This window comes from Topomyia yanbarensis, chromosome 2 (genome assembly GCF_030247195.1).
Source record: "Topomyia yanbarensis strain Yona2022 chromosome 2, ASM3024719v1, whole genome shotgun sequence".
Classification (NCBI taxonomy): Eukaryota; Metazoa; Arthropoda; class Insecta; order Diptera; family Culicidae; genus Topomyia; species Topomyia yanbarensis.
Window position 1 is genome coordinate 93,463,436 of NC_080671.1, and position 11,828 is coordinate 93,475,263.

The window sequence follows — 11,828 nt, forward strand, 5'->3', positions numbered from 1 at the left end:
GTCTCTTTTATCGAGCGGAAAATATTGCACTGATTTGGTCCATGTTGCAATCTGTGCGGTCTGGTCTAGATGTAGTAGATTGAAGGACAAGGGACATGAACAGCGGTCATATGTTCGAGCGCCGAACAAGACAGGTACTCAAAGTAAATAGGAGCGTAGCACTAGTCCGGTTATTGTCATGTACTCATCAGAATCAACTGCAAGGTTGTCGATGTAGCAGGTTCAGTTCTGCAACGAAATGTATTACCAAGGATTTTCTCTACTATTGCGTTTTGCGCGGATGGCGTCTGCCAGAGTCTTTTGAGAGCAGCTGATTACGCCATTTCCACCATGATAATCATAGCGGACAGATGCTGCGATTTTCGATTGCCGATTACATTGGGGCAGCTCACAACTGCACGCTAACGTTATGTAAAATTGAGACTGTTTTTTATTGCATTCTTAAGCTGAAGGGAGGGTAGAAGATTAATTTGCGTAATACCCTGATCCAATTTCCGACGTTTTTCCATATCCCTAAATAAGAGCCATGCCCCTTCCTTTTAGAGAGGCAAACCAATATTTGTAACATTTTGGTCCAGCAAATTGCCATTGTGCAGAATCAATTCATCTAATTCGATGGCTCGTTAAGTATTCAAACACTAAATTAAAACTAACGAAACGTACTGTTCCCTGTCGAAAGATGGCGACCGTTTACATTATTAAGTAGCCGGGTACTTCAAACATTATTATTCCGTGTTAGTTAGCAACGTTCGTGCTCCTGATGAAAAATAGCTATTGTTTTACCATATTCATCAGCAGATGGCGGACGGGGTTTTGGCTTCATTGGAAAAATCATTAATCATGTTTGTGTCCTCACTTTTCACTCGTATCTCTTGCTTCTTTGCAGCCCGTCGCTGAGGAACCATTCCGCATCGCGATGGAGCTGGACGATCTTCCGAAGGAGACACTGAAGCGATTAATCTTCGAGGAAACGCTACGATTCAACCACAATGATAATCATCCGGATGCGATGTAATTTCCTGGCTTTCGGTCGCACCTAGAGTAGCATTTTCTTACATCATTTGTGTACACCGGTCAGTAACGGTGTGTCCCGTCAAGAAAATTATCCCCGGCGGCATTTGGTGCTGTGGATACTTTTCCCTTCCCCTTTTCCGGTCTACTTTCTACTGGAATCCGCATGAGTTTGCGCGCATACGCTCCAACATGAAAACGTGCAAAGTGTTGCATTATGATCATTCTAATACAAGAGCAATCTTTCGTTTCGTCTACCCTACCTGATGGTGGTAAGCAAAGCATAAACATACTAAACACCTACCCATAAGTAGCCTAGCTGGTTATGAAATTTGTAATTTTATGTAAGTTTTTAAATGAAATCTGGAAAAACTGCAAATTATTAGTGTAATGATGATTTCTTTCGGTTAATTTTAGATCAATTGATTTAGGGGGAAAGCCCGATAGAATCGAAATGTAGAGGATTGTATTGATCCCGAGCAAAGGTTTTGCTCATTGCAAAGAGCAAACTGTATCCAATTTATTTAAGCGAATTATTTAGAAACCTGTTTTGTTGGGAGGAAGTACCCCGTAGGAAATTTTTACGTTAGATTTTCAAGAAAAAAGTAAATATAGGTAAACAAAGAAAAAAGATAACATAATAACAAATTGTATAAAATGTACGTAAACTAAGGATTCTTATTTTGAACATTAGTGCCCAGTTGTGAGGGGAAAAACTTCTCATCTATCGTGCAGAAATCGAAAATTTCCATTTGCATCTTCTAAGGAAACTGTTCAATTAAACTCAAACAATCTAATTCAAAGAAATGCAGATGCACTAATTCAATAAATTATGAACCTTTAATGCTAGCGTGCTCCATTGTTTATGAAATGTTTGAAAGGTGTATTTCTTCGATCCTTTCATGTACAAAAAAAAATATCTCGGGTGATTCAATACGTCATAATTACTTACAATGAAGTTAATTGATGGAAACTGTAAATTTGTTTTGTGCGAACAACTTGTTTGCGTTGATGGGATGTTTAAATTAACTGGAGACTATGAAAACTTTTTATAGAGCGAATCTTTTCCATAATCTCATTATTTGTGTACATTGCCATTTACTACAACAGGCAGCTAACAGGTTGGGGTGTATGAAGAGACGTTTGAATTGGGTAATCTCTATTGATTGAGATTTTTTTCTCTCTATTGTACGATATAGGAAACACTTTTTTCAAGTTACTTACTCTACAAGTAGATCGGATTAAGCAGCTACTCAGTTGTAGTTAGAAGGGTTCGTGTTCAAGCTGGATCCAAAGTATCATTGAAATATTTCCTCAATAAAAAATGCGTAAAGTGAACCGTATAAGAGTACCGTTTTGTTTCTCAACCACTATTCAAATTAAACACTAAAATGACTGTATTCGAACATGATACATTTCTTCTAAATTGTATTCTACTACTTGTATAGTAATGTCCTAATGTAATTGAAGTTCGCATAACCATCCACAGCCTTTCAGACATTTTTAATATTCTTTTATAGACATTTCACTAAAATATGGTATACCGGTGCGGTGGCATTATTGGACTTTTTTTCGTAGGCCAAAATGTGGGCACTATCAATGACGATAAAATGAAGCTTACCAGAGCTTCTTCTCGGTTTAAATCATCTTTCAATCCCGGACCCGACGTATTCCTTTCGGTGCTTCTGAATAGGCACATTGACGTTTTGGTGATACAGCTAGTTCACATTTTCCGAGCGACTGTTGTTAGTGACAATTCACCATCTTGCTGGAAATCCGCGAACATGTTTCCAGTCCATAAAAAGCGAGACATCAATCACTATCGTGGAATAACTTCATTGAACGCTCTCTCGGGCTGGTAATTACAGAACAACGATAAACTTGGATTCACGTCTGGAGGATTTTGAACTAACGCGACTAATCTGACGTATCTAATACCATTACACCGACCTATCTGCCGCCTTTGAAAGATTGAACTACGATATAACGTGACTTGACGTGCGATGGCGGTATCGAATTCGGTGGAGGTTGATGTTATTGATGTCGATGACGTTAATAGGAAAGCCGAGACTTCATGCAGTGGTGTAGACAACACAAGGGCCGTTGTTGAACCTAGCAAGGTATGCTCGGCGACTGAAGACAGGCGATAATGCAGATCCGCTCGCAACAAATGACGGTGCTGGCGTGTCAGAAGATACACTTGGTAGATTCTAGACACCCGCGGTAACGCATGCTGACGAGAGGTGGCTTGCTTGGCAAGTTGCTTCGATATCGAGTCAGCAGCTAGGTTACTCCAGAGTCACGACCATAAATCTTAGCGTAAACGGAATCGTTCCGGCTGAAGAATCTCGGTTGTGCGTGGTCTTCTGATGGTGGGAGTTCGTACCGTTGGGAGACGCAGTAGCTCGGTGCCTATTTTACGACCAAATATGACCACGGATAGCGTCTTTTGGTCTGGCGGCACCCGGTTGGGCACGTTAACAAGAATATGTCTAGCGCTTGCTGTACCGGTCCTCTCCTCTCTCGATTTTTTTAAACAGCCATTTTCAATGTTTGAACAAATCGTTCTGCTTGGTCATTTGATTGTGGATGAAACGGAGCCGTTGTGAGGTGTTCGACATTGTTTGAGGCGCAAACATCTGCGACTAGTATAACAGGCATACCCAGCCAAGCAAACATCACACCGAGAATGTGGATGGTTGCCACCAAGGTTATGCGGAACGTTTGGATGATCTCTGGCCACTTGGAGAAGAAATCAACGGCGATCAGATGATACTCGCCTTCGATTGGACCGGTTAATCCTCGTGGACGCGCTGCCAAGAAGCGGTCTGCTAGCGGCCAACCGTGCTGAAATTGAGAGGCAAAACTTTAACTGTATGAGATACTACCGATCTGAGCAAAGGTTGGTGGTCGGTTTTCAAACGAAAGTGCCGTCCGAAGAGTATTTTGTGAAACTTCGTCACGGCGAAAACGATAGTTAAATCGGCTGGCTATAGGCTTGTTCAGTTTTCGTGAGTGCTCTGGAAGCATGTTGGACGATTTTGATTGTGCTTATCCGACCCTGAGGCCAACGGAAGAAGCGTCGGCAGAGATAATGACCTTCCGCTTCGGATCATGTGTGAAAGGTAGATCCGAGGAGAGTATTTGTTTGAAGTTCTCGACCGCTCTCTGGCATTTCTCGGTCCACTGGAACTTCGCATCGTCCTTGTTGAGCGGATATCGTAACTTGCGCATATTGGGAACAAACTTGCCATAGTAGTTGATGGCCCCAAAAAAATTACCGCAGTCCGAAGGGAGGGTGGAGCTTGGATATCACTTCGATTTTGGCCGGATCTGGACGTAATCCGCGACTGTCGACAATATGACCCGCTTACTGCACTTGCTACTTGCTTAAGGTGCACTTCTCGACTCGAACGGTGAACCCGAAATCTTGAATTCGTTTTAGAACTGCCCGTAAATTGCGATCGTGGTATTCTTCAGTTTTTCCACCGACGATGATGTCATCGAGGTGGCCACAGGTGCACTGCAGGACGGCTAGCATTGTATCGATGAGCTGCTTCAACGCACCAAGTGCGATCTTCACACCCGGCAGGAGGTGGTTGTAGGAGTAGGGGTCACGATGCGTATGGTAAACTTTCGGTACTGTCCATCCATTTCCACCTGCAAGAAAGAGTCGAACAAATCGATCTGGGTGAACACCGTACAGCTAGCCAGCTTGGCGAAGATGTCGTCCGGCAGGCAAAGTGGATACTGATTTGGTTGGAGTGCAGCGTTCAGCCCCGGGGAATAGTCTCCACAAATTAGAATGGAACCATTGGCTTTACGGACAACGACGATCGGAGCAGCCCACTCCGAATATTCGACCGGGGTAATGATGTTAAACTTTTCCAGTGGGTCGAGTTCCTGGTCAACGGCCTCATACATCGCGTACGCAACCGGGCTTTTCGGGCTGAAGACGGATCTAACACTTTTTTTTAGCTCTAACTTCACTTTAGGTTTTTTTGATTATAGGGGTTTAGAAAAATCTTTTAAGAAAAATTTCTAATCCTATGTGCGGGGTTGGGAATCGAACGCAGCTGATCTGCGTACAAGATAATCGATTTACCAACTACGCTATTTCAGATCACACACGTGCACCAAACACTTGAATTGCTCTTCTGTGTAGAGTTAAAAATAATCGTAGCTCTTTTTTGACGGCTGAAAATGAACCGACTCGCGGTGAATGGAAAAAATATTCATTCAAATATCCATGTTATTCATTCAGTTGAATATCGTACAATATTTTCATTTCCCTAATTAGGTTCTTTACTGGCACAGTTAACCTCACTTTTCTTGACAGTTTGCTTGTACTGTTTACATGGACTTAGAAAAATTTGTGGACGACTAGATTCGCTCGAAGAAAATCTTAAAGAATATTTCTAAGTTCATGTAAACAGTACAAGCGAACTGTCCAAAATGAACACTCAGTTCATTTGTGACGTCAGCGTAAAGTATTCAATTATCTATAGGAAAATGTTTTGAAAAGCCGGTAAAGCATGTGAAACAATCATCATCGCTTACATTGTGCCAGGGCCTACTTTGATGCGTTTGATTCGAAGCGACCTTCGTGTAATAATCGGAGACGAATGAAAATCTGCATGGATGAAGGGGCGGTTTGTTCTTTTGACGTTTTCAGCTGCGTCACTGAATATTGAAAATGAATGCGGCTGAATATGATCAATTTTCATTCAATGAATTTGAATATTTTTAACTCTGCTTCTGTGAACTTTCCATACAAGCCTTGTTTCCACTGTACGCAAACGCCACATGATCCTCAGCGGGATTCTTCGCGATTTTCAGACATCGCTATCGAAGACCGATAATCGACTCTTTCGCTCCAAATAGGCTCTTGAGCTTGTTAACTGTCTGTGCGAAAATAAAATGCTTGAGAAACTTTGATAAAATGAAATTAACGTACCTGCCATGCTCTGCTAAACCCAACTTTTGCATTAGGAGATGAATTTTTGCCTTGTCAGCCAGCCTAGCAGCATCCTTCTCGAAAAGATCGTCATATCTAGAGTACCATACTGCGAAAGTGGCATTACTCTCGATCTCGTACCAGAATTCCTAGATGTGGCTGTCCAAGGAGTCAAGGATCCGTTCCGGGTTTGGTGGCACACGTTTGTTGACAATGCAATAGCACGGAAAAACTGTTGGTGATGCTCGTCAGACTGTTGCTGCCACTGTGCCATCAGCTGTTAGTGTTGGAGTTGGCTTTGGGCAATCGTCTGTAGTAAAGACGCTGGATATATCCAGAGGGATTCAGCGTCGCTAGTCTGTAGCATCATCTGCATTATTTGTATGATAATGTTATTACTGATCTGGGGTTGTGATTGGTTGGGCGAAATGTTTGAAAACAGTTGCTGCTGAGCTACAGAAACGGGAATGAACGGCTGCTGCTGCTGGTGTGTAGTCACAATGGGGACGAAAATTTGCTGCTCCTGGTGAGCCGCCGGTGCGAGATTAACCTTCCGATTCAACTGCTGCCGTTGATTTAACAGTCTCGGGGGGTCAACACCATTTTGTCCGTTCACCTCACTACCATTTCGAATCAACTTTTTCATACAAGCTTGCATACAATGAACCTTTCATTTCGAGATGCGCAATTCCACCCCAGACTATATTTATCAAACACATTAAAAGCACGGTACAACTTTATATAGAATGAAAACAAACTGAAACTGACAACCTCAAAAATAATAATTCATTGATGCGGTTATCCCGCATGACACATTGACAGCTATACCGCCAAGTTCCCAGTTAAACTCATTCCGGAACCGGTTCGGATTTCTGAATGGAGTCATCATGGATTCCAAATCAAATGCAACAACCGATTCCGACTCAGAATCGGTTGTTGCATTTGATTTGGAATCCATACTAACTTCATTCAGGATTCCGAATCAAATTCCGAATGGTTTGACCGGGTTCCCAGTTAAACTCATTCCGGAACCGGTTCGGATTTCTGAATGGAGTCATTATGGATTCCGAATCAAATGCAACAACCGATTCCGACTCAGAATCGGTTGTTGCATTTGATTTGGAATCCATACTGACTTCATTCAGGATTCCGAATCAAATTCCGAATGGTTTGACCGGGTTAGAGCCTAGTGCCGAATTGAATACTTTACGGTGACGTCACAATTGAACTGAGTGTTCATTTTTGACAGTTCGCTTGTACTGTTTACATGTACTTTACGATTTGCTTCGAGCGAATCTCGTCGTCCACAAATTTTTCTAAGTCCATGTAAACAGTACAAGCGAACTGTCAAGAAAAGTGAGGTTAACTGTTTCAGTGAAGAACCTAATGGAGTAGTAAATAATGCACCGAGATAGGGTTGACCTCAACAATATCAATTACATTGTATATCTGACTTTCTTTCTGAGCACCTGTTACGGGAACAGAGGATTTGTCAGAAATTTTATGAAAATTTGTTAAAATCAAAGTTATCAAATATAAATGTCTTCGGTCTTTATAAACAAACTTGAAGCTGCTATATTGAAAGTGTTTTTGTGCAGGTGACGCTGAGGCCTGGGATCAAAATATGCAATATAAAAATGGATTTTCTTATAAAGCAAGACAAACTCTTTTCTACCGACAAAGATCAGTGCGTGCCCGAATAGAAATGTACAGTAACAAAACCATGATTTTCACTGTGACAGTACAGTAATTTTACAATAATTTACAGTAAGTTTTAGTGTTATGCTACAATAACTTTTAACTTTAACGTTTTTACAGTAAATTTCAATATAAAATAGACTTTTACAGTGAAAAAGGGGGGTGGTTATGCATCTCAACATTAAAAAAATCAATTTTTCATCATACATTGTTTTCTCGAAAACATTAAAATTTAATGTGAATGCACTATATCAGATTTTTGCTGAACAGTGAAATTTATTGTTACATGGAATTTTATTGTAAATCTACTGTGAGAACTTAGCATCGAACAATGTTGAAACAGTAATAACTATAATATTTATTGTTTTATGATTGTTTGTAGGGTAAATGCTATTGTAAAATTCTATCCGGGTGGGTCCCAGATTTTGGTGCCGGATTAGCAACATCATCACAGGATGCTCCGGGGGGAACTCATGGTGCCAGATCAGAGGTTCCTTGCAGTATCACTTGTTTTCTCATGTTAAATTCTTTGAACTGTGTTCGACCAATACTGGTTTTCTCCGGAATTTCCCTTCAAGGTGAAGTTTGACATCAGTTGGATGATGACGATTCTACGTTGGACGACGTCCAATAAGTGACATGGGATGGACGGATTTGAGACATTGTCGCCATGGTCGCCATGCGATAAAATAGTAAATTTTTCAATGTGCTGGTTGTAGTTCAATACTTCGATGAGTGATCTCGAAATGGTGGTTAAGATAGCCATTATTAGAATTGAAAAAAAAATGTGCCGAACGTGGGTTGGTTAGGTGTTAAAATCTTTCCGACCGGCCGGGACAACGGTCGCGTTCTCTTTTGGTTTTCATTGGCTGCAACGGCAACGGTCATTTGCGTTTAACTAGGGAGAAAAAGCTTGGTTCATGTGTTGGAACCTGGAACGATATTGAACAAATTTTAGAACTAATTGTGCATGGTTCAGAATAGCGGTGAGTAAGGTTGCCTCCTCTGGAGAGGCTTTGACCCGGATATTTTCACTGACCTGGGGAGGTGGAGGATTTTGAATGGAACTAGACGGAGATAGGAATCAAAGCGAATGCTCGACATTTTAGAGCACATTAATCACTATTACTACGTTACAGTAAAGCTGTAAAATTTTCACGTTTGAGAACGGTTTTGTCGGTTTAATCCGGTGTAGTATTTCGCTTCCCCGACTACGTGCCAAGACTACAAAAGCACCACCTACTCTCGCTGTGGAGGATAAGTCGAACGAGCATAGCTCTCCCTCAAAACAAGAAAAGGAGAGCAAAAGGGGCAGGGCTGCTGCATCACATGGGAAGCGGTGTCGGTTATTCATCACCAGAGGTCACAAAAAAGGGGCAAAACTCACCTCCCTAGCCAACAGTTAAGGGTCGCTACAGGAGCAACAACACGGGAAGAACTCCATACCTTGGTTCAGCTGGTGATAAGCACCACTAACAGTGAAGTGATTTGGTAAAATTGCAGCAAAATAACTTTTTTACACCATTTTGACTTAGTGGGATGCTACATTTTAATTGTAGCATATAGCGCAATATTACTTTCCTTAATTTGTAGTAAATTTGATTTGTTTTCCATTTTCATTGCTTTGTGAAAGAAATCAGCAATATTTGGTGAATTCATCTTCGATACCTTGAAACGAAGGGTTAGTCGGGCAAAATAAATCTGAACCAGAGTAATAGTTAACTTAGACTTTTTAAATATTTTGCAAAGAATCAATTAATTTAAAAAAAAATTAAATTATGCTTCTTCCCACCAAACCTAGAGAAATTGATGTAAAACCCGGAGATCGCTCCTGAAAACCGGAGTCTCCGGGTCAAATCCGAAGGGGTGGCAACCCTAGCGGTGAGAATCATTTTGCATAAACTATACACTCTACGGAGTGCATGGTACAAAAGTAGAGATATGAAAAATATGTTAGAAAAAGAGCGTCACGCAATCCGAAATATGCATAAACAGGGGCCATATTATGCAACCAAGTCGACACGACTTTTTCATACAAGCTTGTATGTAACCTTTCGTTTCAAGATGTGGTATATACCCCCAGTTCAAACATTTTGAATTATTAGTTAAATTTTAACCTAGCGTGACGATGATTCAACCAGAGAAGAGCAATCTTAGCTGTAGTTTGTTAAAAACACGAATTCTATCTTGATTACCCTTTTTTCTTTATTTACTGTAATATTGAATGTAATGTAAACAACAGAACACATCGGTACCCATATTTGACGGCACCCCAATTTGACTATGTAAGTGTCTGCGTCAAAGTTTCAGTAATGTATAGTTGTCGTGCATCGAATAACAACATTATCGTTCTTGGTGTTTCATCCGGTCTCTTTTGCTTTTCTGCACATTTAACAGACTATCGTTGCACAATCATGTAATTATGTACGTCTCAGTGTGAACAGTTTACTAGTTGTAAACTTTTGTTTTTCGCATAAATCGAAAACTGTTTCTAAAGATCGTTACTTTACAATAGTCGATTCAATACGGGAGTCTTAGAAAGAGCGAATATCAACTTGATCAATAAAACAACGTTTTAATTGGAAAAAACGTGTACATATGAGTAAAGAACGTGATATTTGTGACGAAGAACTGCACTACTATATTATTCATCTGAACAGTAATGCATAGTTTATGAGAAAGACAGAATGACCTTTGAGGCAGAGAAAACGCAAAAATACCCCCGTATTTTCTGGAAAACATCTAATTCCAAATTTTACACCCTCCGACGAGAAGAATTGTTAATCAATCTCGCAGAATGTATATCCAGTGGTATTCACTAATTCACATTTACAATGAAATAGGTGATAAATCTAATCTATGATGTTGATATAAATGAAACTAGAATTAGATTGATTAGATAGGGTTAAAATGTAAAAAGAACTAATTGATGCTTGTAACAAATCTAATATGTACTCTTAAGGCACCGGCAGATGTACTTATCTCTTGAGAAAAAAATAGTTGAAACCGAAATCACATGTGAAAAAACGCATTTAAATATTATTAAATTTTTGAATGAATAATGAAACTATCAGAAATAAACGAATTCTTCGTGCAGTGACCATACGACTAACGGATAATAACGAACAATTCACGAAAACATGCTTACAATCGAGTAGATCAGTAAACATTCAAAATAACAAGTTCAATCAATGCTTTGTCCCAGAGCGGTGTAAACTTTGGAATGCTAGTGTTCGTCTCTAAGCTTAGTAAAAGCATCACGTTGCATTAAATGAACAAATATGTAAAAAATACTCTCTTACATACAAGCTAAACTGACTGTAAGTGATTATGAGTAATTACTGAATCAGAAACAAAAGATCCATCACCTAGAGAAGCACAGTTCTCTAAACGGATCTAAAACATTTAGATCTCTTTGCACAGATATCTACATTGGGAAACATCGTTCTGAAAAAAAGTGTTAATAATAAATTTAACAATAGATTTTTAGGGTATAGCTCAACTTAGGCATTGAAAATTCATAACGAGGTTGTGGTCCATTGAACTTCTGTCCTCTGGCATCCATGCTAAAATGTTACAGCATTTTAAAATTATCAGTGGCATTCGGAGCACATTGTAAAGGTCGGGTCATGCATGTTTTCTCTGATTGTTAATTCGCGTGTGTTACAATGTGTTAGCGATTATTATAATAAATATCAGTCTGTCTGTATTTCATCAATTGTTTTATCACAAAGTAATGCATGTCATCTCTAATCAACAATAATAAAAAAATTAAATTGTATGATAAATAATGAAACAACGTTATTCACAGAGTTGCAGAATCAGAGAAACCCGATAGGTTACATAATACAAGCTTTAAAAAAAACCTTTATCATCTTGTATGAGAACTGTTTTCTGTAGGATGAATGGCGTCATTCGATCCACTCTTCCAGTTTTTCCCTTCGAAAAAGATACAAGACAGCGTACACAGCATCCTAATATTAGGATTTTGAATTCAACTACCGTCAACAATGAAGAAAACGTTAGAATACTACAAAAAACTAAAAATGTGGTAAGGATTAATATACACACATATTATGTATCTGTTACAGATAGGAATAAAAACAAAATGAAAATCTGTTCAAAAAGAAATATGAATTACAAGGTACATGATTAAGTGAGA

At 39.7% G+C, this 11,828-nt stretch overlaps 2 protein-coding genes across 4 annotated transcripts in view; one reads left to right on the plus strand and one right to left on the minus strand.

Moving 5' to 3' along the window:
- The window catches only part of LOC131678837 (mitogen-activated protein kinase 1), a 301,065-nt gene extending 289,237 nt beyond the window's left edge, over nt 1-11,828 (plus strand). For all 3 annotated transcript variants that reach the window (XM_058959234.1, XM_058959233.1, XM_058959235.1), the window contains exon 8: nt 887-11,828. In XM_058959234.1, coding sequence (XP_058815217.1) covers nt 887-1,015 — 129 coding nt within the window. In that variant the 3' untranslated portion in view covers nt 1,016-11,828. The remainder of the gene's footprint in view (nt 1-886) is intronic.
- LOC131679587 (uncharacterized protein K02A2.6-like) lies at nt 4,394-4,935 on the minus strand. Its single transcript, XM_058960327.1, has 2 exons — nt 4,716-4,935; nt 4,394-4,671 (listed from the first exon to the last, which is right to left on the minus strand). Exons 1-2 carry the CDS (start codon nt 4,933-4,935, stop codon nt 4,394-4,396), a joined length of 498 nt encoding a protein of 165 aa, XP_058816310.1.